The following is a 27,063-nucleotide window of genomic DNA, read 5'->3' as shown; positions in this document are numbered from 1 at the left end:
TTTAGCTTTCAATATTTTTCTTTATTTTTTGACCATTTTCAGTTTCTTTTATTTTTTTTGTTATCAATTATGTTTCAACATAAAATGTATTTCAAGTTGCATGCATCATGAAACTTGTCACAAAAATATTACAATAAGCACCAGTTTACTGACATAGATGCTCGGCTATTTTTCTTCTTTTTCCTTTCAATAAATACCCCCTCAAGGTTGCACCATTATTTCAGCAGGTCACCATCATCTTTACCCTCTCTAGATTGTCAATCATTGCTCATAGCAAACAAATTCATCAAAAGAAGCTAAATAAATTGCACAATGTAAAACGTCTAGCATTCTTACATACAATATCTGACAGGAAAACATTACATGTATTCTCGTAACATACTGTATTGGCTTGAGTACATTTTGTGGTCTTATAGGAGAATAAAGACCTACAATTATATGTTTCACTTAACGACACTTGCTACAAACAATCTTTTGTCAAATATGATGGAAACTAAATTTGTTTTTAAAAGTACAATGAACGAAAACTAAATTTGTTTTTATAAGTAAAATGAATGAAAACTAAATTTGTTTTTATAAGTAAAATGAATGCAATTTACTATTTGGAATGTAATTCATTCCCATGATTTCTAAATTCCAAAACAATGGAGAAAATTTATTTAAAATTATATGAAGAGTGATATATTTCAACCTTTAAACATTACAGACAATTTACAAATCTCTTTATTTTTTAAAAGGAATTTTATATTTGTACTTTAACTTATTACAACCAAACGAAGCCAAAAAATATAAATGTCAACCCATGCATTCATTTGTTTGTATCAAATGTCCTTACATTTAAAGGATTTATCCTCCAACAGCAAAAAGTGCTGAAAAAAAAGTACAGCTTGTTACTTCGTACAATAGTGGAGATTTCAAAGTCTTTTAACTTGGCCGTTGGTGGTGACAATCGTGTTTATACTTACTTCAGAAAAATAAGTTGTTTACAAAATAATACTTACAGTCCACTCTCAAAAAACAAACTGAGCAATCACCACTTCTACATACAGTCATCATAATTTATACCACAGAAAATAAAGAAAAATTTAGAGAAGGCTGAACAGAATTCTTAAACTTTATTATTACTTGTATGTGTATTTATTGTAGCATATTCAAAATTTACCTCCCCTGGAGCTGATTTACTGATGCAAGCATGAATTACCACTTTCCAAGTTGTGTAGAATAAAATACATAACAAGGACTGTCTATTTTCCGTCATAAAATTCACTTCATTATGAGAGTGAATTCATCATAAGCATATTTGCTATAACCATGTTTAACTGTATTTTACATTTAAGCTTTGATCATAGGTTAGTGCACTTACAACTATACAATAATAGAAACCCTGCTAACATAAGTATTCATACAGTGATAAAAGCAAAGAGAATATCATTTCAAAGGCAGTCGAGATTCAGAAACCTTTCTAGCAACTGTATGCAAACAATACAACAGAGCAGATTACATCTCTTCCAGAAACAGTCTATCAAGGTGGTTCAGACAGTGATTCTGTTTAATTTTGTTGTCCAAATACTATTCAAAGAATGCAAGAGATCAGTTTTCTTCAACAAAAGTTGATAACAAAATTCAGCAGCTGGAGTATAAAATATAACCTTTCTTTCACAAATTGACCATTTTCACACAGTTTTAAAGTCAGATCTAGGGTTCACCTGGGTGAATTGACCCCACTGGCCATTTCACAAGGCTTGTTAGGTTTAAACCACTACAGTAACAAAAGGGCTTGTTACTTGTGTCTAAAACATTTGTTTGTTCGAAATTGTTCATAGGCAAAACATTTAGATATGACAAGGAAATGGCTACTAGGTGACAACTTGTTTGAAGAAGGAAAAAAGTTTTGTGAATTGACCACACCATAGGATTGGGAGAAATTCAAAGTCCAAAGAAAAAAAATGTTCATTACTGTCTCCACTGGTTTATGCAGCATGACCCGACTGTGCATGGTTTTCCTTTATATAAAAGGCAGGCATTACTTTAAACAAGCCTATTTACATTCACCAATATTTCACCAGTAATAAACCTTTGTTATTTCTTTGTATTATCATTCTCAATATATGTACTGTGACGTGCAAGTGACTTTCAACATAAAAGCCGATCCTCATGAAAAAAAAACCAAGTTGTGCTACAAATATAAGGAATAAGAGTCTCTTTTGTTCGTATTGTGGGGAATATGATAACAATGGATGACTGGAGAAATATCTACATCATTGGCTTTGCCGATTTCGAAAATTACCCCGTACTTCCATCATTTTATACCCACAAACCGAAATACAACACACAAGACAATTATTCCCTAGATATTTCTTAATGAAATGAATAAAGGATGTTGGTTTGTATGCAATCTCTCTATGATTTGGTACATACTGTTTCATGCAAATGTTGTAACAACCTTGGTATACAGTAGAAAACATGAAATTATATATTTTTTTCTCTTTTGATGAAATACCTCACATTTTTCCGACACATGTATAACCTGCCTCTCCTTCTAACAATGCCATACAAAAAAAATCACCCTCATTCATATTCAATATCTTGTAGATGCAATGCAAATAAAATTTTGCCACAGTAAAGTCACAAAGGGGGCAGCAAGGAAATTTTAAGAATTTAAACCAACATTTGAAACTGTTTTCAAGATTTTCTCTGACAAGATAACTATTTGTTGCCAGATCTTCAATTGTTAGAGCAAATATTTTTAAAAAAAATCAAAATTGGTCATCACATTATAAAAGAGAATTTAACAAAAGACCCTGTGGTTGATTTTACTGCTAGTAAACACCTGTAAGTTTCAAATCAAGCCTCTTTTATGATTTTACTATGGCTAAAAAAAACGGGAAAAAAATGAAGAGAACATGGAGAACACTTTAAACATTATATCACAAAGCGACAGGAAGCCTTCTGAAGAAGCCGGATTTTTGACATAACTGGAACCACTTTATGCCTGAGGTGGTGTCCATGGCTTGCGAGGTTCCTTGAAGCCGTTCGTGCCGTCAGGGCCTTTGGGTTGTCGAACGGCGACGACTCGAGGTCCGTACATGTCCTCCTTAATGCTCTTCATTCGACTCAGGAGGCGTTCTGGGCGCTGACTATCTCTGAAATGTGTTACAGAGCAGGCATAAATAAAGACTCAAGATGGCAAATACAACACAGTTGATAGGAAGAAAATTATCTGTATTCACTCTTAATGACCAATACACCTCATCCACGATTTACGCATTTGTATTTGCCAAATTCAAGTCTTTCAAAATTAAAAAAATTAAGAAAGAGATAGACAAAAATGAGTTAAGTTTAACCGACAGTTAATGTTAACGCTATATAAATGTAAGAGTTAATGGGAAGTTAACTGTCTGTTAAAGTTAACTAACTGTCGTGTAACTGGTGAATAAAATCTCTATTCTAACTTAACATTGTATTGAACAATTTCCTATTCATTGCCAGAATTAATATTATATCAAATTCTGCTCATCAACAGACTATGTATCGATTTAAGTCACTCACGTGATTTTGCGCAGACTGCAGGCAGAGTATTTTCCATTACGTTGATTTTGGACGATGACAAACTCCACCTCATCCCCAGCCTGCACTTCAACTCCATCGTGGACCTCCGTCATATGGAAAAACAGCTTCTTACCCTCCATTGCTTCGTAATTAATGAACCCAAACTGTGGAGAAAAAAGAAGAAGAGGGGTGTGGTCAAACACAACCACAGAAAAATAAAAAATCCCAATGTATAATGCATCTCTCTTCATGGCATAACACGATACATATTTCCATCATAGCACAGGGTTTGTGAAACACTGATGTGTCTGCATGACAGTAAAGTAATTCTGGTACCCAAAGAAAGGTCTTGTCCCATGGATTACACATGTGAAATATAAAAGTCCTATCACTAAGCATTCAAGAACCACCAAACTTAAAATGAGCATTTTTTTAAGCCTTGTTTACTCAAGATGCAATAAACACAACACTGTCAAACTGACGCTATCATACTCAAACTGATGCTCTGAATCTGCATCACTTTATAATAGAACTAAAATGTTTAAGTGATGAAACTTTCACTCCGTGGTAAACTAGCCCTCAAACTGTGCTTTGTGAACCAGTTTACAAGAAATGTAAGTACATGCTTTTGAAATATTTTTATGTAAACTTTTGAATAATTTTTTTATCACTGGTGGAACAGGCAGCAGCTCAATCCTCTGTGCACACTGTTCAGAATGGGTGCACAAAAAGTGCAGTAGCAATAAGCTAGTGAGGAGAGAATTAGCTAGTGAGGAGAGAATAAGCTAGTGAGGAGAGAATAAGCTAGAGAATAAGCTAGTGAGGAGAGAATTAGCTAGAGAATAAGCTAGTGAGGAGAGAATAAGCTAGTGAGGAGAGAATTAGCTAGTGAGGAGAGAATAAGCTAGTGAGGAGAGAATAAGCTAGTGAGGAGAGAATTAGCTAGTGAGGAGAGAATTAGCCAGTGAGGAGAGAATTAGCTAGAGAATAAGCTAGTGAGGAGAGAATAAGCTAGTGAGGAGAGAATAAGCTAGTGAGGAGAGAATTAGCTAATGAGGAGAGAATTAGCTAGTGAGGAGAGAGGAGAGAATTAGCCAGTGAGGAGAGAATAAGCTAGTGAGGAGAGAATTAGCTAGTGAGGAGAGAATTAGCTAGTGAGGAGAGAATAAGCTAGTGAGGAGAGAATAAGCTAGTGAGGAGAGAATTAGCTAGTGAGGAAAGAATTAACTAGTGAGGAGAGAATTAGCTAGTGAGGAGAGAATTAGCTAATGAGGAGAGAATTAGCTAATGAGGAGAGAATTAGCTAGTGAGGAGAGAATAAGCTAGTGAGGAGAGAATTAACTAGTGAGGAGAGAATTAGCTAGTCTGATAAAAATATGTTACGTCCTGGACCTTTGAACACAATATTTTTAAACCCCTGATATCACAATCTCATTCATTTTTTCAATGCAATTTAGTTCAAGAAATCAATTATTGACTATTTCTTCTGACCTTACCTGTCCCTTCACTGAGTCCACTCTAGCTCGAGTGAACTTTCTGATGGCTGCTATGTTTACTGCTCTCAGTAAACCTGTTCTTTTGTGAGCAGCGATCTGGAATTTCACAGCATCTCCTCTCTGAAGGAAATCCCGCTTGTCTGTCAGACTAGTGATTCCATAGGGATAAGCCTCTGCATCTTGATCATCTGTTGAAAGAAATGGACAGCTGAATTTCATCTGTTCATCAACAACAAACAAGATGAGACCCATGGGTTACATCACTCACCTGAGCAATGTTATTTTCGATGTAAAACATTAAATCACAATTACTGTAACCCATGCAAAATGTGTGAAAAATAAACATTTTCTATAATATATGTAAAATTTGAACCCCTATTGCAGCCTCACCTAGGAGATATCGCTCTTTCATTTGATTTCAAGAAGTCAAAAATATGAAAATTAAACAGACAATACAGTGCTTCCCAAGGTCGGCTGGTACTTACTGGACAATTGGTCCAGTAATGGTCAAGTTATTACTGGACCAAATCACATTTTACCAGACCAAAATTTTATCTGCAAATTAATTCCCTATTGTGGTCCCACCTTACCCTTAGGGGCCATGGTTTTGACAAACTTGAATTTACACTATATCAGGAAGCTTTAAAATATTTCATGTAAATTTGAACTTTCTGGCCCAGTGGTTCTTGAGAAGATTTTTAAAGATGTCCCCTATATATTCCCATGTTAACCTTTGATCCCATATTGTCGCCCTACCCTACCCCTAGGGGCCATGATTTTAACAAAAAGTCAGGAAGCTTTCATGTAAATTTGAATTTCTGTCCCAGAATGGCATCAACGACGTACTTTATTAGCCCAAGCATTTCACTTCAGATTCGTCAGTGGAGTAAACTTTTCCAACCTGTGCTCAACACCAGTGTTATGAAATATACGGTTTTTTAAAACTCAAGCAATTCGCGTAACTCAAATCAAACGTCTCCATGTTGTTCTTGAAAGTACTTCTTGTCAGTTTAAACGCTTTATTGACTTGTTATTTATTACCTAATTCATACGCTTCAAAGACGTCAGTAATTTCACGGGATATTGCTCAATTGTATCATCACCCTCTCGGGGGAATTGAAGATGATTACAAGTTTGATAAATATTTCAGTTAAACGTAAACAGATTTTCTGTTTGCATTGATTAAAAAAACAGAGTAAATTTGGGACATGCTGCTAAAAATTGAAAATTTATCTGATCATGTATTTCATTGGGGAAAAAAAATCATCGGACACTTGGTCCGGCCAACAACTGATATTGATCGGACCAAAACAAAAATTACCGGACATTTGCCAATGTCCAACGGACCTTTGGAATCGCTGCAATAGACAGAAGGACAACCTGGTGAGCAAAAACTTACATACCGAGCAAAAATGTGCATACCTTACAAGATGAATGAAGGTAATAAAATGTTTTGGGCAACCTGTATATTTAGCCATTACTCACCATCCCCACCTACTTGCACCAAGCCAGCATACTCGTCCTGGTCAGGATTTACAATTCTCATTGGCCGTATCACTTTTCCCTGAAGAACTCCCTTATCAAATAAAATGTCCTGAAAAATCAAACAATGAAATAAGTATGTAGTTAGTAGTCTACACATATATCAAATATAGACACCAGTTCAAATTTTACCGAGAAAAAGAAAAAGAAAAAAAAAAAGCTCCTCTTCTATTATCCATTGATATTGAAGTTGGTTCATTGTGTGAAAAATTGTGTAGTGATTAGAAATGTTGATTTAAAGACTAAACTTTTTACATGTTTTATATCAAACTATATTATGTAGAGTTTCATGGTTCAAAATCTCTCATGTCCAGTAATATATTCTTCCAAGTACACTCTACATTTACTAGTAAAGGTCACAAAAGAAGGTTCATAAAATGGCCCTGTTCATTTGCACCTAATCATAAGCATGATTATAAATTCGAGATCTATCATTATAAAGCATTTCTCCAATGGAGTTCATTTATGGAAAAGCAGGACATGCAGTTTTGTAAAATGTTTGACTTTATGAGAAAATTCTGCAATTTGTCAAACATTACAAAGAATTTAAATATATTAAACCCTCATATCCACAAAATACATGCTATTAATCAAGTATCAATAATAAATTATACATATCAAGTATCAATAATAGTTTAAAGGTTACAATCACAGGGGCTAAGCCCGTTTTGGGCCCGAACTCTGACACAGATAAAAAACTAACCACTCACTTCAAATGCCTAAAAAATCTTAAAAAAGGTAAGCTGTGCATAATTTGTCGTTTTCCTTGCATAGATTAATGTTTTAACTACTTGCATGCCAAATTTTAAGTCACTGGTTCTTAAAATAACAAAGATATACGTCATCGTTCTTTCGATTTCACTTGTTTATTTTTACTAGGACATTTACTGGTCCAGGTCACGGAGTCGTTTCTCGCCTATGACAGCAGCGAAATTCAGACTAGTATGGAAGATTTCGGACCTGTCAATTAAAATTTCACATCAATTATACGCTACTTACTTCCTCATATTTTAATAATGTTCTTCGTGTAGACGTTACACGACTTATTTTTCCTCAGCAGCATCAACTGTTGACAAGATCTGCCGTTTTAATGAATACACTAAATACCCGAAATGTCTAAAACTTTAAAGAAGGGGAAAATGGGTAATAATAATCTAAATGAAATAGAATAAACAAAAACAAAAAATTAAAAAACCCAAGAAATAATGTTCAATTTCCTTCTCTAAGTGCAATATCACAAGAATAATGATTTGATCAGTTTTAAGGTATTTGAGATTTTAAGTCTATCGGGTATTTAGTGCGTTCATTAAAACGGCAGATCTTGTCAACAGTTGATGCTGCTGAGGAAAAATAAGTCGTGTAACGTCTACACGAAGAACATTATTAAAATATGAGGAAGTAAGTAGCGTATAATTGATGTGAAATTTTAATTGACAGGTCCGAAATCTTCCATACTAGTCTGAATTTCGCGCTGTCATAGGCGAGAAACGACTCCGTGACCTGGACCGGTAAATGTCCTAGTAAAAATAAACAAGTGAAATCGAAAGAACGATGACGTATATCTTTGTTATTTTAAGAACCAGTGACTTGAAATTTGGCATGCAAGTAGTTAAAACATTAATCTATGCAAGGAAAACGACAAATTACGCATAGCTTACCTAGTTTAAGATTTTTTAGGCATTTGAAGCGAGTAGTTAGTTTTTTATCTGTGTCAGAGTTAGACCCCTTTCTATATTTATGGTATCACAGAGTTCGGGCCCAAAACGGGCTTAGCCCCTGTGGTTACAATGACATTGGTGTCGTCATAATGTACAAACCACTCGTAAAATTACACCATAATCAGAGATCTTCAGACCAGACAAGATGCAAATTCTAAATATTGTGCATACTGAAAAATCTGATTTTTATTTAAATTCACAGGGCGAATTCAGACCATATGTCAATCTTGTCCTTTCTGATCAAACAATTGGTACAAACCAAAATATTTCATTACGAGAGAGTCAGAGCACACTGATTGCTCTCATCTAATCTAAGATTTTGTTTTACAGAAAAGGAAGAAAGTTGATGTTACCTCTGGAGCCACGGTTCCCTTTGGCACTTTACGGATATTCTCTGCACTGAGTTTGGCACTTTTTCTTGTTACAGTGTACTCTACTTCGTCTCCAAGGTCAAGGTCATTTGTGTCACCATCAAAAGAACTATTCAGAAAATAACTGCACATAAGATTGTATTCTCAATTTAAATCTATAATGTCATTAGTCTTCAAATAAACAACTCACTTCCCCATCTCATTCATCAATATCATCTTTTCGGAAATGAACTACTTGTACAAGTATATATTGGTTAAATGTAACACATGTACAGACATTCGATTTCTATAAGAAACAAAGATTTTCTCAAACATAACGGGGAAGTATGTAAATACCTAAAGTGAAAGAAGACCTCCTTATCATGGTCAGAATTTTCAATAAACCCGTAGTTGTCCTTCAGAGTGGCAATGAATCCCTGACATTTTCCCTGCATGTTTCTGATGACAACCCTAACAGCTGCCGCAAAACGAGAATTGGATCGTTTTGTCTCACCAATAGAGAACTCCACCTGCAATATTCACAATAAAGCCTTAACCATCTTTTTAACCATACTATTTAAATCAGTTCCTCAAAGATTTGAAAAATTACTTCAAAACGAAACATCTGTTGTAATTGTCTAACTGATGGTTTTAATTCATAGAATAAACAATAGTTATTAATCATGTCCTATAAAATGTCCTAAACTAAATTTTGGAAAATAATTCAATACTGTACAAAAATATAACAGAAACTAACCTTGTCTCCATATTTAGGGGGTTCCCGAATGTCAACTAGATCTTTACCATAATAAGATATATGCTGTATTCTTCCTTCATAATCAAACACGATATTACCAGCAGGTTCGTTGTCTTTTATTTTTGCTGCAAGATTTGAATGCATATTTCAAAAACATCTTTGCTGTACTGTAACAGAAAACTCTGGAATTACATAATCACAATAATTCAAATCTATACAATATTTACAGAGGTTTGAAATTTAGACCATGTATATATACAACATGTAAAAATGGCATGAATAAATGAATTAACTATTTTCTAATACATGTCATTGGACATCTGACAAAAAAAAAAAAAAAAAAAAAAAAAAAACAAAACAAACGAGGCCCATGGGCCACATCGCTCACCTGAGTCACCTTGGCCCATATCTGAAGACTTTCCATATATATTTGCATGTAAAACCTTAGTCCCTATTATGGCCCAAACTACCCTTTGCAAACTTGAATCTACACTATGTAAGAAAGCTTTCATGTAAATGTCAACTTCTTTGGCCCAATGGTTCTTGAGAAGAAGATTTTTAAAGCTTTTTCCTATATTTGTATGTAAAACTTTGACCCCCCAACTTGTGGCCCCATCCTACCCCCCGGGGGCCATGATTTGAACAAACTTGAATCTGCACTATGTCAGAAAGTTTTCTTGTAAATATCAGCTTTTCTGACTCAGTGGTTATTGAGAAAAAGATTTTAACTACATGTATATATTTGTATGTAAAACTTTGATCCCCCCTTGTGGCCCCATCCTACCCCCGGGGGCCATGATTTGAACAAACTTGAATCTGCACTATGTCAGAAAGTTTTCATGTAAAAATCAGCTTTTCTGGCTCAGTAGTTCTTGAGAAGATTTTTCCTATATATTTGTATGTAAAACTTTGATCCCCTATTGTGGCCCCATCCAACCCCCGGAGCCCATGATTTGAACAAACTTGAATCTGCATTATGTCAGGAAGCTTTCATGTAAATCTCAGCTTTTCTGGCTTAGTGGTTCTTGAGAAGAAGATTTTTAAAGTTTTTCCCTATATATTTGTATGTAAAACTTTGATCCCCCCTTGTGGCCCCATCCTACCCCCGGGGGCCATGATTTGAACAAACTTGAATCTGCACTATGTCAGGAAGCTTTCAGGTAAATTTCAGCTCTTCTGGTCCAGTGGTTCTTGAGAAGAAAATTTTTAAATGACTCCACCCTATTTTTGCATTTTTGTGATTATCTCCCCTTTGAAAGGGACATGGCCCTTCATTTGAACAAACTTGAAAGCCCTTCACCCAAGGATGCTTTTGGCCATGTTTGGTTGAAATTGGCCCAGTGGTTCTGGAGAAGAAGTCGAAAATGTGAAAAGTTTAACAGACAGAGACGGACGGACAGACAGACGACGGACAAAAAGCGATCAGAAAAGCTCACTTGAACCTTCGGTTCAGGTGAGCTAAAAAAGAGAGAGAAATCCAGGATTTTTTTTTTTTTAACACTGTTTTAGATATGTTCAATTTTTAATTGTAGTTTATTGTTGTTTTAATGTAAAGCGCTTAGAGTAATTTTTCCCCCATTATATAATGCGCTGTATAAATACAGTAAATAATAATAATAATAATAATAATTCATTTACAGATCAGCACAAAGTAAAAGTTCTGATACCGGTTTTCTATGATCATAAACATGCTTTTCAGTGTGTTTCCATCCATTCACAAATATGAAACATGATTAAAAAACTTGCAAAAGAAATATCTAATAAACTATAAATGAATAAGTAACTAACATGGACTTTTGTGATTGGCTGGTTCTCGATCGATTGTCCCAATATACTTTTCTGGACGTACTGTAACAAAAGATACGCTTCCTTTTGGCAAGTACCGGATACGGACAGCCATTGGACGATTTGGGGTAGATGGGTCCTACAAAGAAACAAAATTCAAAACTTATAAATTTGAAGAACATAAACTTAAGTTTAAATAAGCACATTTCCAGATTTCTGGTACTTGGGCCTAAAATGTGATCAATTTTGAAATTTCATTCATCATTAAATAATGGTTTAGTTTTTTTTTTTAAAAGTTCAATTCTATGACAATATTCATAAAATGCAAGACATTACAGAATTATTTCAAGAATTAATTCAAAATATTCCACTCTTTCTACAACGAACTCCTTACTGGGATTACGGTAAATTCCACTTCATCTTGTGTTCGTATGTCCTTTTTAACGTCAATCAGCTCACTGAAGTGGAAGAAAATTTTCGACTCCCTATCTGTGCACTGAATAAATCCATAGCCATCCTTCAAATTGGATATCACTCCCTACAATACATAAAACATAGTGTATCACTCCCTACAATACATAAAACACTGTGTCACTCCCTACAATACGTAAATCATTGTGATTCCAGTGAACTTAAATAATAACACATCAGCTAAACTTTACAATAAAATTATCGTAACACTCCCTACATATCATTAAGATTTTGTATGCTCCAAACTCCCATAAAGTGCAATCATTTCAGTTCTAAAACCTAATATTACTCACTTTCTCTCTCTTCTCCGTGTTCTGGCTGAACGACTCTGGACAGATCTGGATTTTAGTCGCCCGTTGCAGTTTGTCGCGGCGGTCAGTGGCCACCTGGAACTCCACCAAGTCCCCCATCTGTAGGGTGAATTCACCACTCTGGTCTTTGTCACCATACGGAAACTCAACAGTCCTGAAATTAATATATGTTTGTTTATCATCTCTATCAAATAACAATTATGGAAATGGCATGTGTGTGATAATGCAATGTAACGGTCCCACTTCATTTAACATCAATATAAAGGGTGTCACTCATTTAAAATACATGTACAGGAGACTCTCGATGGCTCGAACTTCGATCTCTCGAAGTTCTTGGTCTCTTGAAGTGAAATCATGGTCCCAATTGTTTTCTCTATATAACGAAGCAAATTTACGATTGATCTCTCAAACGATCGATCTCTCGAAGTTCTCGATCTTTCAAAGTGAAGTTGGGTCCCGTAAAACACATTTCATAGTTTTTCACTCTCGATCTCTTGAAGTGGTGGTAGTGTATACCCACCGTTACTCAAGTGTGTAATAATTTACGCTTGGGCCTTACCTGGATTTTGTTGAATGCCAGAGGGGTAATTAGGTGTTTACATACAGAGTTGAAACATCACTGGTGCTTCTTTGTGGAGGTGACACACTTGAGTATATAATTGGCTAATTGGTCAGTTTACAACTTACACTGGGTATCCAGTCGGGATGATTAAAATTATATAGAATCCGAATATGAATAAAATCTATAATTTGTTTTGATGTGACAAGAGAGTTAAGTTTTATACATAATTTAGAGATCTACAGACTGTTAAATTTCTCGAGTTTGTTCTTTGTATAAGGTTACTCCAAAACATCGTTTTACTCATTCGTTAGAATTTTTGTTTTGGGTAAAGCGACATACATGTAACATTGTGCTCAGCTGTTTACTTTGCGATAGTAAAGCGTCATCGGAACTTGGTTTTGTATGCCTATCTAAGCATGATTAAAGAACAAATAAATACATAAACTTTAAAATGTTTTTATCAATGCAAAATAAGGTTTTTTATTTTGATATCAAAGTACCTGACGAATATAAAGGAAAACATGTCAAAATGATATCCTATGATCTTGTTGGTATACATTTCCGGTTACTGTAAAATCTGAACCATACCGGCGGACCTTTAATTTCCGAATTTCGATCTCTCGATTTCTCAAAGTTTTATCAAGGTCCCTTGAACTTCCGAGTTATCGAGAGTCACCTGTATATTGCATGTTCATTTCCTTTGACTTAGGTGTGAGAAGCCTTTTACATAACAACAGTACAAACCATGTAGAATTGCCGCTCAATCTGTATCAAAATTTATCATCAAACACTAAAATTTCTTAGCATATCACCAAGAGTCTTGACGTACCTAATGCTTGCACCTGCTTGTCACCTACATTCACCAGGGACTGTGATCAGACCAGACTTACCCTTTGGCGGTCTGACAGGAAATCCGTCCCCCAAGTGGTTCACTCTGTCTCCGGTTACTCTTCAGTGTTTTGATTATTTTTCCTTTCATTGCGTCAATGCTGATGTCTTCAAATATTACAGTTCCAACAGGTAGTTTCTTAATGTTGACAGCAACCTCTTTATTCTGAAAAAAAAAAAAAAAATCCCAGCAACTTGCAATATGGTTTGATGTAGAAAAAACTATAGTGTGAAGAAAAAAAAAAAAGTCAGATGTGTAAACCTAATGCAGAATTTTTTTAACTGCTAAAATGCCGATATGTATGTGACATAAAGATGTGCATAGGACCCATACAGTAAAAGTCAACAGACAGATATCATTGGTGGGCATTTCAAAGAAGAATATCTGCATTTCAAGGTACATCAAGACATGTGTGAAACTGTAAAAATATTGATGCACTATAATAAACAAACTTACATTTCTAGTCTGAACATCAAACTCCACATCATCCCCCAGTATCAGGTCATTGATGTCTTCACTAAACTCGCTGTAGTGAAAGAAGATTTCCTTCACCACATCAGCTCGCTCTATGAATCCGAAGGAGTCCTTCATAGAACAGACCACACCTTGACACCGAGGGGGAGGGGTGGGAGCCACCAACTCTATCTTTCTGGCCTGAATGTTACCATTTCTGAAAATTAAGATTATAGTTAGAGGGGAGTTCAGTTTTATGTGCTATCAGCAGATATTTCTGAAGTCGAGATATTTTGTACAATTGTTTCTTATAATCTACATTTACTGTACACTACATTTTATAAGAAACTATATGCATCACTTTATCATAAACAGTATTTTTGTACCTTTTTCTTATAGCAGTCATAATATGGAAATGATCATGATACAAGTATATAATGACAAAATATTTTGATATTAAAACTCTCAAGGAAATTTTGTGTTAAATTGGTTAGTAAAAGAATGGAAGAGAATTATTACTGCCCTGCACCATTTTCACACCAACAAACTCAAATAACAATTCATACCTTTTATCTGTGGCCATGAAGAATGACACCTGGTCCCCGGGGTTCAGTTTCAGGTTGCTGTCTGCAATGTCGTCAAGTCCAAAAGGTAGAAAAAAACATTCTCCATTGTGTTCATAGGTCACTCTGCCCAAACCATCTATGTTGCCATTTACACAACCCTGATTATAACAAATAAAAACATTTACACAACCCTGATAACAAATACAAACATTTACAAAACCCTGATTATAACAAATACAAACATTTACACAACCCTGATTATAACAAATACAAAATCAGATGTTGAGGTAGCAGATAATTTGATAATATGATTAGAAATGACACATGTCTTACAATTTCAGACTATAGGGCGATAGACAGCAATTCCATTTGCAAATAAGTTTAGTGTATGGGTTATTTTCCCCACAAAATTTTCAAAGAACAAAGACTTCTGTTGATTTTCACAATTTGGAGGAGACAAACTGAGATCAATATCCTACTTATTTCTTTCTACTTCACCTTTACCATGATTTGAACTTCACCTTACTGTAACGTAACTTACATTTTTACTCTTGCTAACTTTGGCTTCTTGCACAACAGACCCTGTGAATCGGTCCTCGCTTAGCACCTCATACGATGTCTCGTCGTTTTTTATGACGGCACATGCAATGGGGCGACCCGTTCTCCTGTCACTAGACAGCTGAAATTCAACTGCATCTAAAATTAATAACATATCTATAATTACAAGCATCAATACGTCAATGTGAGCAATTCATTCGGAGAATAAAGTGAACGGAGGAAGCATGATCAACATGCGTTCATTCTGAATAAATAGGGCATTGATGGAAAACCATGATTGAGTATGCTTTGTTCCTCTTTCCATTGTATATTGAGCAATGTAAATAGGGGAGCAGGTAAGGAAAATTATCAGATATAAAAAGGACTCATAAAATTTTGATGGTACTAATAAAGTACGATTCTTAGACTCGCCTTAAAAAATTTCTCGCAACAACCCAGATTCATCCCAGAAATCATCAACTCAGAATTTTGTTCTTTGCTTTTTGTTTAAATGATTAGTTTGATAATTTCTTTAAGCAAGGCATTTCAAGAACAGTGCAACAAACCTCCAATTTTCACCCCATTGATGTCTCCTGAATATTCACTAAAATGGAAAAACAGACGAGCCTCTCTCTCACAACACTGGATAAATCCATAGGAATGCTGGAAAACAAATGAACAAATGTCATGATAATAAATACAAAACATTGATCAATGATCACAATCACATCAGATTATCTGCCCACAAGTCACAATATACACAAGATGTTCAAGGTCATTTTGCTAAAATAAAACAAGAGGCCCAAAGGCCTTATCAGTCACCTGAGTACTAGTAAAAAGTATCACTTGTCCCAAGGGCTATGAAACCTAGATAAAATTTCCAGTTCTGAATATCTAAGCTAAATTCTAATCTTCAGCAATAGTATAAAACAAGATGTGTTCTTAAAACTTCATTCAATGCCCAGTGCATACACTGATGAAAGGCTTTACATAATATATGTATTAACTTTAAACAATGTGACTAATTTGAACCCATCCTAGAGTCAAAACTCTAGGGTTGCAAAGTTCACCATTTTTTGGTACATCCTTTTCTGCTATTCCTAAATATGCATTTAGATATTATACGGTATCAACAAATTTAAAGAAGTCCTTCAAATCCTGAAAGCAAACCCTTACCTCCTAGGATCATGAAATTTTCAATTTTAGTAAAGGACTACCTACTCCTCTGAAACATCCATTTAGTTTCAATTTAGTATCAATAGCATTAAAGCAGATATCATTTATATGTTTTGCACATATACATTATATATACCAAGTTTGGTCCCACCCTGGAGTCAGAACCTCTATCCTAAGGATCCTGAAAGTTGCGACTTTGACAAAGGCCTTCCTGCTCTATATCAATTTGTATAAATTTAGTTTTTCTTAAAGATATGCAGGTGTAGAGAAAAAGAATTTTGAAAATTAGTCAATTTTTTCCCTACACCTGAGGCCCTGGGGGTGCAGGAGTCCTGAAATTTACACTTTATACCCCCATTGTCCCAAAGATGCTTTATATCAAATTTGGAAAGAATTGGAATGATAGTTATCAAGGAGAAGTTAACAAGAGGCCCAAGGGCCTAGAATCGCTCTTCTGATAAATTGTACAACCCCACCATTTCTATTCTTAGCCTCTTAGTATTCTAAATCTTTAGTTAAATCCTAAGAATTCAAAAAAAGTAGGTCAATGTGACCTACTTTTTGGTTTACACATTTTGAGAACCCAAGAAATATCAACTGACAAAGTTTGATGATTTTAAGCCAATTAGTATCTGAATATTGAAATATAGCTGTCAAATTCCAATCGTAGGTCATGGTGACCTACTTTTTGGTCAGCGAACTCCGAACATGCAAGACCCATCAACTGACAAAGTTTGATGACTGTAGGTCAAATAGTATCTGAAATATATAAATATAGCCGTCAAATTCCAAAAGTAGGTCAAGGTGACCTACTTTTTCGTCAACACCCTTCAAACATGCAAGACCCAACAACTGACAAAGTTTGATGACTGTAGGTCAAATAGTATCTGAATTATATAAATATAGCCGTCCAATTCCAAAAGTAGGTCAAGTTGACCTACTTTTTGGTCAACACCCTTTGAACATGCAAGACGCATCAACTGACAAAGTTTGATGACTGTAGGTCAAATAGTATCTGAAATATATAAATATAGGTGTCCAATTCCAAAAGTAGGTCAAGTTGACCTACTTTTTGGTCGAAACCTTTCAAACATGCAAGACCCATCAACTGACAAAGTTTGATGACTGAAGGTCAAATAGTATCTGAATTATATAAATATAGCCGTCAAATTCCAAAAGTAGGTCAAGGTGACCTACTTTTTGGTCGACACACTCCGTTGACTGAAGATGCATCAACTGTCAAAGTTTGATGATTGTAGGTCAATTAGTGACTGAAATATATAAATATAACTGTCAAATGCCAAAAGTAGGTCACAGTGACCTACTTTTTGGTCGATACACTCCGAAGACTCAAGATGCATCAACTGACAAAGTTTGATGATTGTAGGTCAAATAGTGTCTGAAATATAGTAATTTAGCTGTCAAATACCAAAAGTAGGTCACGGTGACCTACTTTTTGGTTGACACAAACCGAAGACTGAAGACGCATCAACTGACAAAGTTTGATGATCCTAGGTTTTACAGTGCCCAAAATATGCATCTAAAATTGAAAATGTGAAATTTGAATATCTGCAAAATTCAAAAAGTAGGTCACTGTGACCTACTTTTTTATAAATATGTTTCAAGGCCTCAAGATGCATCAACTTACAAGATTTGATGATTCTAAACCTCTCGGTATTTGAAATAACAACTTAAAATATATCTATAAATGATAAGCCATAAAATTCAGAAAGTAGGTCACGGTGACCTATTTTTCAGTTGACGCATTTCAAGGTCCCATGATCCACCAACTGACAAGTTTTGATGATCATAGGCTTCAAAGTGTCCAAGATATGCATCAAAATTAATTTTAAAATAAATACCTGCAAAATTCAAAAAGTAGGTCACCGTGACCTACTTTTGAGACAACTTGACACAAGGTCCTAAGATGCATCAACTGTCAAAATTTGATGATCCTAGTCCTTATAATGACTAAAATATCTAAGATTTAAGGAATTTAAAATTTTTTAAAATTTAGGTCAACTTTGAAGTGACCTCGAGACCACGCCCTTTGCCCCAGGGTAATGACTTGAACAATTTTTAATTTACAACATATCCTCATCCTTATGTGTAAGTTTGGTGATAATCTGCCCTGTGGTTCTTGAGAAGAAGATTTTTTAGCAACCACTACTTTTGTTTGTATTTTCCTGATTATCTCACCTTGTTAAAGGGTCACATCCCTCTATTTAGTATGTATGAAAGCCCTTGGGCCAATGATACCCTGTAACAAATTTGAAAAAAATTGGCCAAGGGGTTCTTGAGTTATAGCCCTTTTTCTAAAAAGTTTACGCACACCGCACAAATGGCCATAGCATTAGCTCTTTGAGCCTTTGGCTCAGAAGAGCTAAAAATGTCTATTGTTCACACATTTAATAACTGACCATTTTGGCCCCACCCTAATCATGCTAATACTAAACCTCTAAACCTGGAATCATCAAATTTATAATTTTGGTAAAGGACTACTGGCTCTTTCTAAATATCCATTAAGTTTCAATTTAGTATCAATAGCATTAAAGAAGATGTTATCTAAGTGTTTTAAACATAAACACTATATACTACATTTGGCACCGACCTGGGGTCAGAACCCCCTACTCTGGGGATCATGAAATTTACAACTTTGGTAGAGGCCTTGCTGCTCTACATCACTATGCATCTAGTATTTTTTTTATATACACATGTGCGGTTGTAGAGAAGAAGATTTTTGAAAATTGGTCAATTTTTGGCAGTTTTGCTCTGTCCCTAAGGTTCCAGGGATGCTGGAGTCCTGAAATTTACATTTTATGTCCCCTTGTCCCAAAGATGCTTCATACTAAATTGGAAAAGAATTGGAATAGTAGTTATCAAGAAGAAGTTAAAAATGTTCAATTGTTAATTCACGATGACTACCAGTTAACTCGGCTGACTTAAACATTTGTTTCAGAATGCTTTCCAAAAGGGTCACACACCAGAATTTGGATAGAGACTGCTCCAACATCTAAAATTTCCTACAACTCACCAAAAGTTTTTCGACAAATCCTGTTTCTCGGTTGCCATTGTTTGACGGTAGGAGACTGGATGACCTCTGATAGGACAGGATGGCCGGGTCCTGTTGTGCTGGCGGCTGTACATTCTGTAATACAGGAAATACTACACTTTGATTAGGAGAAATGATTTTTATGCAAAGTGCATGTGTAGTGATTAACAAAAATTGACCAGGTGGAGCGTTAGGTTCTGTTGTCTAACCAGTTAAAACTGGCTACCATTAGACTGCTCATCTGAAGCTAACCAGTTAAACTGGCCACCATTAGACTGCTCATCTGAAGCTAACCAGTTAAAACTGGCCACCATTAGACTGCTCATCTGAAGCTAACCAGTTAAAACTGGCTACCATTAGACTGCTCATCTGAAGCTAACCAGTTAAAACTGGCTACCATTAGACTGCTCATCTGAAGCTAACCAGTTAAAACTGGCTACCATTATACTGCTCATCTGAAGCTAACCAGTTAAAACTGGCCACCATTAGACTGCTCATCTGAAGCTAACCAGTTAAAACTGGCCACCATTAGACTGCTCATCTGAAGCCTAGCGTAGTCATTTGTTGTGTTCTTCATCAAGGTACTTCTCTGCATTGTTTCAGTGTGAAGGAGTTCATCTAGCTATAAATGAATACCAGGCAGCTTTAGCTGGGAGGTATCCAGCAAAAGTCCCATCCAGGGGGTGTATAATAAATCTCAACTGCCAGCAACATGGAAGCCGGGAAAAGAATTGGACTTATTTAACCCTTTGACCTTTTTTAAGGGACAGTGCTGTAGGAGTTTAAAATATTGAAAACTTTGGGGTAAAACTAGTGTTTTTTTCTTTTCTTTTTCGTAGGGGAACACAGCTTCAAATCAATACCTTCCATGATTGAGGACTGTTAATCTTTTTGACAGCTGACATCATTATGAAGTTTCGTTGCTTGTTTTGATGTTTCTTTACAGTCAGTGTCTGTGCCTCACACTGCAGTCTGTGCTGGAGTTCTTGTTAAGTTGGGCTGGGAAGTTCTTGATAATTTGGCGCTTGTGATCTGGGTTTAGGATAGCTTTGGAAGAAGTTTGTTTCTTTCACTCAGATAGCTGAAAAAAATATGTAAGTACTGGAAAATCAAATGTGTATTTTAAAATACACAGGAAATAATTCTTGTTTCTTTGTTGTTTACCTCCATTCAAGGATTTTTCATTCATATGGAGATGTCATAAGATGCACATGAAGTGCCACAAATTTCGTAATTAAAGGACACATCTCGTGTTTTCAAAGTATACAGAATTATATGCATTTTGTCTTCCTTATGCTTATAGAAATTAATTGTAATAGTTCGTTCACTGAAGTATTGCGATAATTAGCCACAATATGGACTTAAATCTAAGCCCCGATTTCAAAAAGCCTAGTTAATTAGATAGGTAGTCACATGGTACAGTGACGTCATATGCGACCTTCGTCGATCAACTTGTTGTAATAGTAGTGTTAGATATTTTTAAAAACTCGGGTTTTAGGGGCCTAACTTATTTACCATGGATAACATTTATTTCGATGTTGACAAATTTCCCGAGTCTTATATCTTTTAGCCACCAGTGCATACAAATAGCGACCCAAATGTAGCGAGGAAAGCGAGTAATGAAATCTGCATAAATTTGCGAGTAAATAATGTTTACATGGGATCACTGTCTAAACACTATTTGGTAATGCCATTTCTGTAAACAACTGTAATTAGCGTTGTTGCTTTTCTAAAATAAACAGAGCAATTATTATTAAATTTATTTTTGGAGAAGTTAGATAGGCCTAAATTATAATACGATTACGTACATGTAGCATTGACAACTAGGCCTACCGTCACGGGTGCATTTCGGGAAAAAAAATATAATAAAAATGATCAAAGTTATTGTGAAAATCACAATACTTTTAAATTATTTTATTCAAGCTCAATTTTATTAATCATTATTTTTTGTTATCTACACATTGTTACTTAGGAAGTGGGAGCGCGGCGTGCTGTTGTTGTAAACACGTACGCGTTCCTTTAAAAAAAAAAATGAAAGCATTATAATTCAATTCAAAGTTGGGAAATATCATACTTTATTATTTATAATTGAAAGTTCTATTATCTTTTATCTTTAAATTTCTTTTTTAAAACTACCAGTTGGTAGACACTGCTAGCAAAGTTCTGCCTATATGGTGTTACAAGGTGAAGGTCAGTTGGTGCGAGTGTGTATTGAATTTGAGAGCAGAACGGAAAGCATATGCGGTAGGCCTATATGTAACAGTGCGAAGCTTCGATAGAACCATTTTCTCGCAGTTTATATACGTCTTTGTCCAAGAGATTGTTTGAAAAAGTATAGGGACAAATTCTACTGGTTTTTTTTTTTTTATGTCAAAGTCGTTGTGCCAACAAAAAATATTCACGTCTTGTCCCTCATACCTTCCTTCGAAAATTAAAAAAAACACAGTCCAAATCATCTCTACTGACAGCAAGTACACCTTTAAACGGCACACAACACCCCAATGCAGTGTTATTTACAAGCCGTTAATGTGATAATTGTTTGTTTGTCAATTAAATCTAATCTGTTTATGAAATGGCTAACAAATGTTTTCAAATCTTCTCGCTCGAGGTCGCATATGACGTCACAGATAATGGCGCGTAAAATATCGAAGAAAATATGCATATCGCAAGATTTGAATTTCATCGCAATCAAACTCGAAAACTACGCAAACTGTTTCTTTTAAAACACATGTAAAGTAGTTTTAAGCATGAAATGAATTAATTTTGCTGAAAAAATTAAAAAGTTTAAAAACACGAGATGTGTCCTTTAAGGTCATAAGGTTTCTTTAATGTGCTAACTAAATGCCTACTTTTCTTTTTGGAAGTCATATCTAAAAGACCTGTGCTTTTTACTAATACCAGGTATACTTGGCAAAATAACAGGGACTTTCTTCTTCAATGTCTTAAATCTAACTGGCATTGATCATCAGACTCAAGTCCTCCTAGTCATCTGTCCCCTTCTCATTAGTGTTGGGGATGATTTGACAAAATTAAGGTAATTCCCCATACCACATCAATTAACGTTATTCACGAGTCACGAATGTTATCACACATTCAACGAACCCGATGGCATTTTGGTGAATTTTGTAGACCGTATTAGGACTGATTGTTTGAAAGCAAACAACAAAATTTAGAATTAAAAAGCAACAAAATACAAATCACAATAATACAAACAAGCCAGTTCTATACAAAACAACGCTCGGGAGAGAAAGCCTATAATTGCAAAGTCGTAAACTCTCCATACACATTGCGTTATGACACACAGTCGTTTAGTAATTCCCGTGAGATATCTGCAATTATAACTGATTATGATGTTAAATCGTGTTGCCAACTTTCAATGTATCTATTGTATGCCATTTCTTTTGTGTGATTTCTGATCATTAATGACGGGTAAAAATGTCAAATCTCCTATACAACAAAATGCAAATTTTCGTGTGCTACATGTACTGACAGTAACATATTTTTGTTATGTTTTCCTTATAATTTATTTAAACCTGAAAGAATACGAACGATGTCGTCATGATTTGAATAAAATATATGCATAATCTAAAGCTATATGACATTGTAACCCCACCCCATAGGTTAGCATTCTTTGAATGAGCGTTAAAAATGTAAAAATCATTCTGATCTACATCACTTTGTTCCAACTAGATCTGACGAGTGACGACTAGTGATGGGCAATCAGACCTAAAACCACAATCGATTATCGGCAATAATTGGACACATGTACTCGATTAATAATCGATTATAATCAGAATTGGCATTTAAGTGTTTTACCCTCAAATTAGATGTAACAGAATCATTAAATGTATGGAAACATATGAATTCTTCTTTGTTTCATTTATTCACTGGTATATAAATCAGAATTCCAATATATCAAGTAACGGATTTATCTATAATCTCAATGTATCAAAGATATCAGAGATAGACTCCTTTATTTTGACTGTTGAATGTCGTTGTTACCATCCTTCATATCTCCCTCCATTTTCTTTGCTTATTTTTGATCGGGTTTGACATACAGAAAATAAAATTTGAACAAAATTGAAGTGATTTCCAGATTTTATTTGGTCAACGATGTCAGCGACTTTTATTTTGTAATCGATTAGTAGCATCGTGGGTCTCTGAATGACCGACAATCGATCATCGGCGACAATCGTTTCATCACTAGTGATGACATAATTAATTTTATTTTTTCATCTATTGTGACGTCATGTCAGTGTTCATGTGACGTAGGCTATGTATTTGGTAAGCTCCATAGTAAAGTTAGGATTTTTCTAACTTCAAGCCCGATCCCTAAAGCTTACGGCAATCAATGAAAGTGGTTTTTAGTTATTTGAAGCTTTAATGTTTTAAACTGTTTTTTAAAAACCATCCTGTAATATTTCTTGAAACATATTGAAATGTTTCAAAATTCTGTAGGTTTTTGAAAACACAATTTTTCGGATATGGTAGGCTTTGATTAGTCAAAATTTGACTACTATACGTGCATTTTCATCACCTTAAAACCAAGAGCATGGTTCAGTAGATGAAAAATTATTGAAAACAGTCAAATGCAATACATTTTCTTCAATTCATATTTCACACGAAAGAAACATATTTCTATCGTTTAAATAAAGACAGTGCCTTAATATGTATGTATATTAACACTGCTTGTTTTAAAGTGATGTGTTCTATTTTTAGAAGTGGCTGTACTCCGGGAAAGGCCGCTAAACACATTTTTCTTCGGGAATTTGATCAATATACATCCTCGATAAAATACATGCAAATTTTGATAGAAATCTGTAGGTTTCTCAATATTAAGATATGGTATGGGGAATTACCTTAATTGACCTACAGAAATCCAATTTAAGGAATAGTTTATCAAAAAGCCTTTAAGGACATATACTGAAAACATTTATTACAAATATGGGTTAGATAATTTAAGGACATTTTGACAAAATTTCCAAGGATGTATTATCATGATTATTTGTATTAACCTAATTTATCAAGACTGCCACTAAAGAAATCCTTCAAGAGATATTCTGACTAAACTTGGGAGAATTTGAAAAAGAATACAGGGGCAGACAGACCTAGCTACAGCCCTGTAACATGACTATGTAAAGAAACAAAATCAATTAAAGTTGTACATTTTCAGTTTACATGGAAGTTTAATGAATGTTGAAGGAATTAGGACACAATACACCAGTTTCGAGATACAAACTCTTCTGTGTAGGAGGTGCATTTAGTGGAACTTTGAATGACTAAGTGGAACAGAGTGGACCTACAGTCAGCGAAGAATACAATGAAATGCATTAAAAGCGGCTTCTCTTTTAATATGTAAATGTGGGAAATACAAAATACTGTCGAAAGAAATGTTTTACTAAAGTGGAAACATAAAAATAATGACATATTTGCAAGTAATATCTCAAATATGGTACTTATGACCAACGAAATAACGTGATATGATAAGAATTCTATGTATTTAAATTAATTACTCCATAAACATTTATAACTTACTTAGTTTGTGTATTAGTCGAATCCGGGTGATGTAACAGTGTATGAGAAACTTTCTGAGTACATTCACTTATGCAGTGATGAAAATTAGTCCCACTCCCGCGTGTAAACAAATTGTTTCGCGCCTCACTATATACGAGAGATCTCCAAAGGGAAATAACTCGGGTGTATCTCGAAACCGGCGTATTGTAGCACTTGGGGAAAACATGTTAGGAATATTTTGGATATAAAATTTTTGAGTAAGCAAAGCAAGAATAGTGATCAGGGTTGGGCGGTTAAAATCGCCCCTGGTTTTAACCAGCGGTTTTAACCTTAATATTCCCTAAGTGGTCAATACTGGTCAATTGAGATTTAAGCTGTCCATTTTCCTATTTTTGTATATTTTTTGCAAAGATAAATTAAGCCTTTTCATTATGATATATGGATCAATAATTTTCATTATATAATTAGATGTAATTTCATAAGTTTAATATATTTGGTTTGCTGAAACTGTGACCATAATATCTTCAGAACTATAAAAGAGGGTAACATATTACATATAGCATAACTAGACAATAGGATCTTCTTATACATGTACCTGGACAGATTAAGAATAACAGGACATTAAATAAACACAGTGATTTAATATGAATTGGGTGACTGATGCTGTAGATAAACAATGTGTTGCAATGTACAGAGCAGGAGATGTACCTGAGCACAGGAAACAGAGTTGACAGTTGTTAATTAGCATACTCTGGGACCAGAGAAGACCAGTGTACATGTTATTGTTATGAAAACATCACCAACACATCCCCTAAAATGTTTATTTAACAGTTAAATGAAGATTTGAAACAATAGGTAGTTCTTGATAAACTAAAGAATTTGAACAGAAATAGAAAACACTTCCCCCATCATACTATCTATGGCTTCAACAAAACATTTTGGAATTTCTATGATATTGTTGAGGACAACAACAGGACCACAGCAAGATGTAAAGACTGCAATGCTGTTGTCAGTGCCAAAGTAATACGGCCACGAAACAGTTTTTAATTTTTACAATAAACTTTTATATCTTCCCCTATTTAATTGAGTCATTTACATTATTTATTTAATATTATGACTTGCAAGTATATTATAAACTGATAGTGCATGTTATGAATTACAGTATTTACCATAATGGCCACTGAAACATTTAAAATAACCAACAACACAGACTATAATGACCAAACAATTTTCAATCAACCAGTATTGACCGGTTTTAACCAGTATTGACCACCGGCCCGGTCAATACTCATATTGACCACTTTTTTGCCAACCCTGATATTAGTGATACAAGACCTCAACCATGTGCATAAATACCTGTTTCATAAATCGTAGGCTTTTTATGAAAGGGGTGAATTTGTTGCTCCCTATTCGGTCCCAATATTTTCCCAGACTGGACAAAGCTCCAGCAAAGACCCGCATCCAACGACTTCTGGAGAACTCGTACCCAGAAATTTGGGTATGAGTTCTCCAAGAGAACTTGTACCCATCAATATCTGGGTAAAAGTTCTCCTGGAGAAAAACTTTGTCATTTTAGCAAATAGAAATGTGGGTACGAGTTCTCCTAAAGAAAAACTTGTCAATTGTTACTTTGTATTATAAAAATCTGGGTCCAGATCATATTGATGGGTACGAGTTCTCTAGGGGAACTCTAGGAGTTCTCTAGGGGAACTCGTACCCGGGTACGACTTCTCCAGGAGAACTCGTACCCAAATTCCTGGGTACGAGTTCTCCTGATACCCATCCAACAGCTGTCCAAGAAACCTACAACTCGTATCTAATTTTAATTATTTTATAACGTACAGTTAGGATACATTGTAACTTAGTCTGAGGAACGGATTGACCACATTCTTTTGACAGGACAATTGCTATGGGCGAATTGACTGCCTTCCATAAATAATGGTTGAATTTTTTTTCTCCTTTGAAAGGGCCTTTCTAACTTGCGTATGACGCAAATAAATAACACAGACAAAATGGAAGTTGGAATGGACCATTTCTTTATCAAAAGACATCAATATAATAATTCTTAGGGGACTGTAAAATATCTTATTTTACACAGAAAGCAATGAAATTTTAAGAAAAGTTACCCCAACTCGCACAGTACTGCAGTTTAGCCGCCATGTTTTTCTACCAATAAATTAGTTACAAAGAAAAACGATGCCATAGTTGATTTTTTAAAAGTAAAATTTCTATAGATAAAAGATTCTACATTTCCGTCTAAAACACAATGCGATGATATACACAATAGTACGAAGTATTTTTTATGTATGTTTAGAGAAAAAATATGTAACTTGAT

The 27,063-nt window shown here is 34.9% G+C and overlaps 1 protein-coding gene across 1 annotated transcript; it reads right to left on the bottom strand.

Moving 5' to 3' along the window:
* On the bottom strand, nt 1-26,922 carry LOC125674074 (cold shock domain-containing protein E1-like). Its single transcript, XM_048911114.2, has 18 exons — nt 26,855-26,922; nt 20,078-20,295; nt 19,197-19,310; nt 15,553-15,649; nt 14,991-15,145; nt 14,450-14,607; nt 13,887-14,100; nt 13,432-13,595; nt 11,962-12,133; nt 11,592-11,735; nt 11,201-11,336; nt 9,413-9,537; nt 9,013-9,185; nt 8,659-8,785; nt 6,531-6,639; nt 5,046-5,233; nt 3,550-3,713; nt 1-3,143 (listed from the first exon to the last, which is right to left on the bottom strand). The coding sequence occupies exons 2-18, from the start codon at nt 20,120-20,122 to the stop codon at nt 2,987-2,989; spliced, it is 2,442 nt and encodes an 813-aa protein (XP_048767071.2). The 5' UTR covers nt 20,123-20,295; nt 26,855-26,922; the 3' UTR covers nt 1-2,986.
* Nucleotides 26,923-27,063: the final 141 nt, after the last annotated feature.

This window comes from Ostrea edulis, chromosome 3 (assembly GCF_947568905.1).
Source record: "Ostrea edulis chromosome 3, xbOstEdul1.1, whole genome shotgun sequence".
NCBI lineage: Eukaryota > Metazoa > Mollusca > Bivalvia > Ostreida > Ostreidae > Ostrea > Ostrea edulis.
The sequence above is the reverse complement of the archived record's forward strand: the minus strand, read 5'-3'. Positions and strand labels throughout refer to the sequence as shown.

What these genes read in the sequence shown, in the direction of transcription:
- LOC125674074 (XM_048911114.2), bottom strand. Translation starts at nt 20,122, where the DNA reads ATGATGTCAGCTGTCAAAAAGATTAACAGTCCTCAATCATGGAAG. An exon ending in GAGGTCTTCTTTCACTTTAG is followed by an intron (nt 8,786 to 9,012) that starts GTATTTACATAC and finishes TTTTCTGAATAG; the next exon opens with TTCTTTTGATGGTGACACAA. An exon ending in TGGACTCAGTGAAGGGACAG is followed by an intron (nt 3,714 to 5,045) that starts GTAAGGTCAGAA and finishes TTTTCTCCACAG; the next exon opens with TTTGGGTTCATTAATTACGA.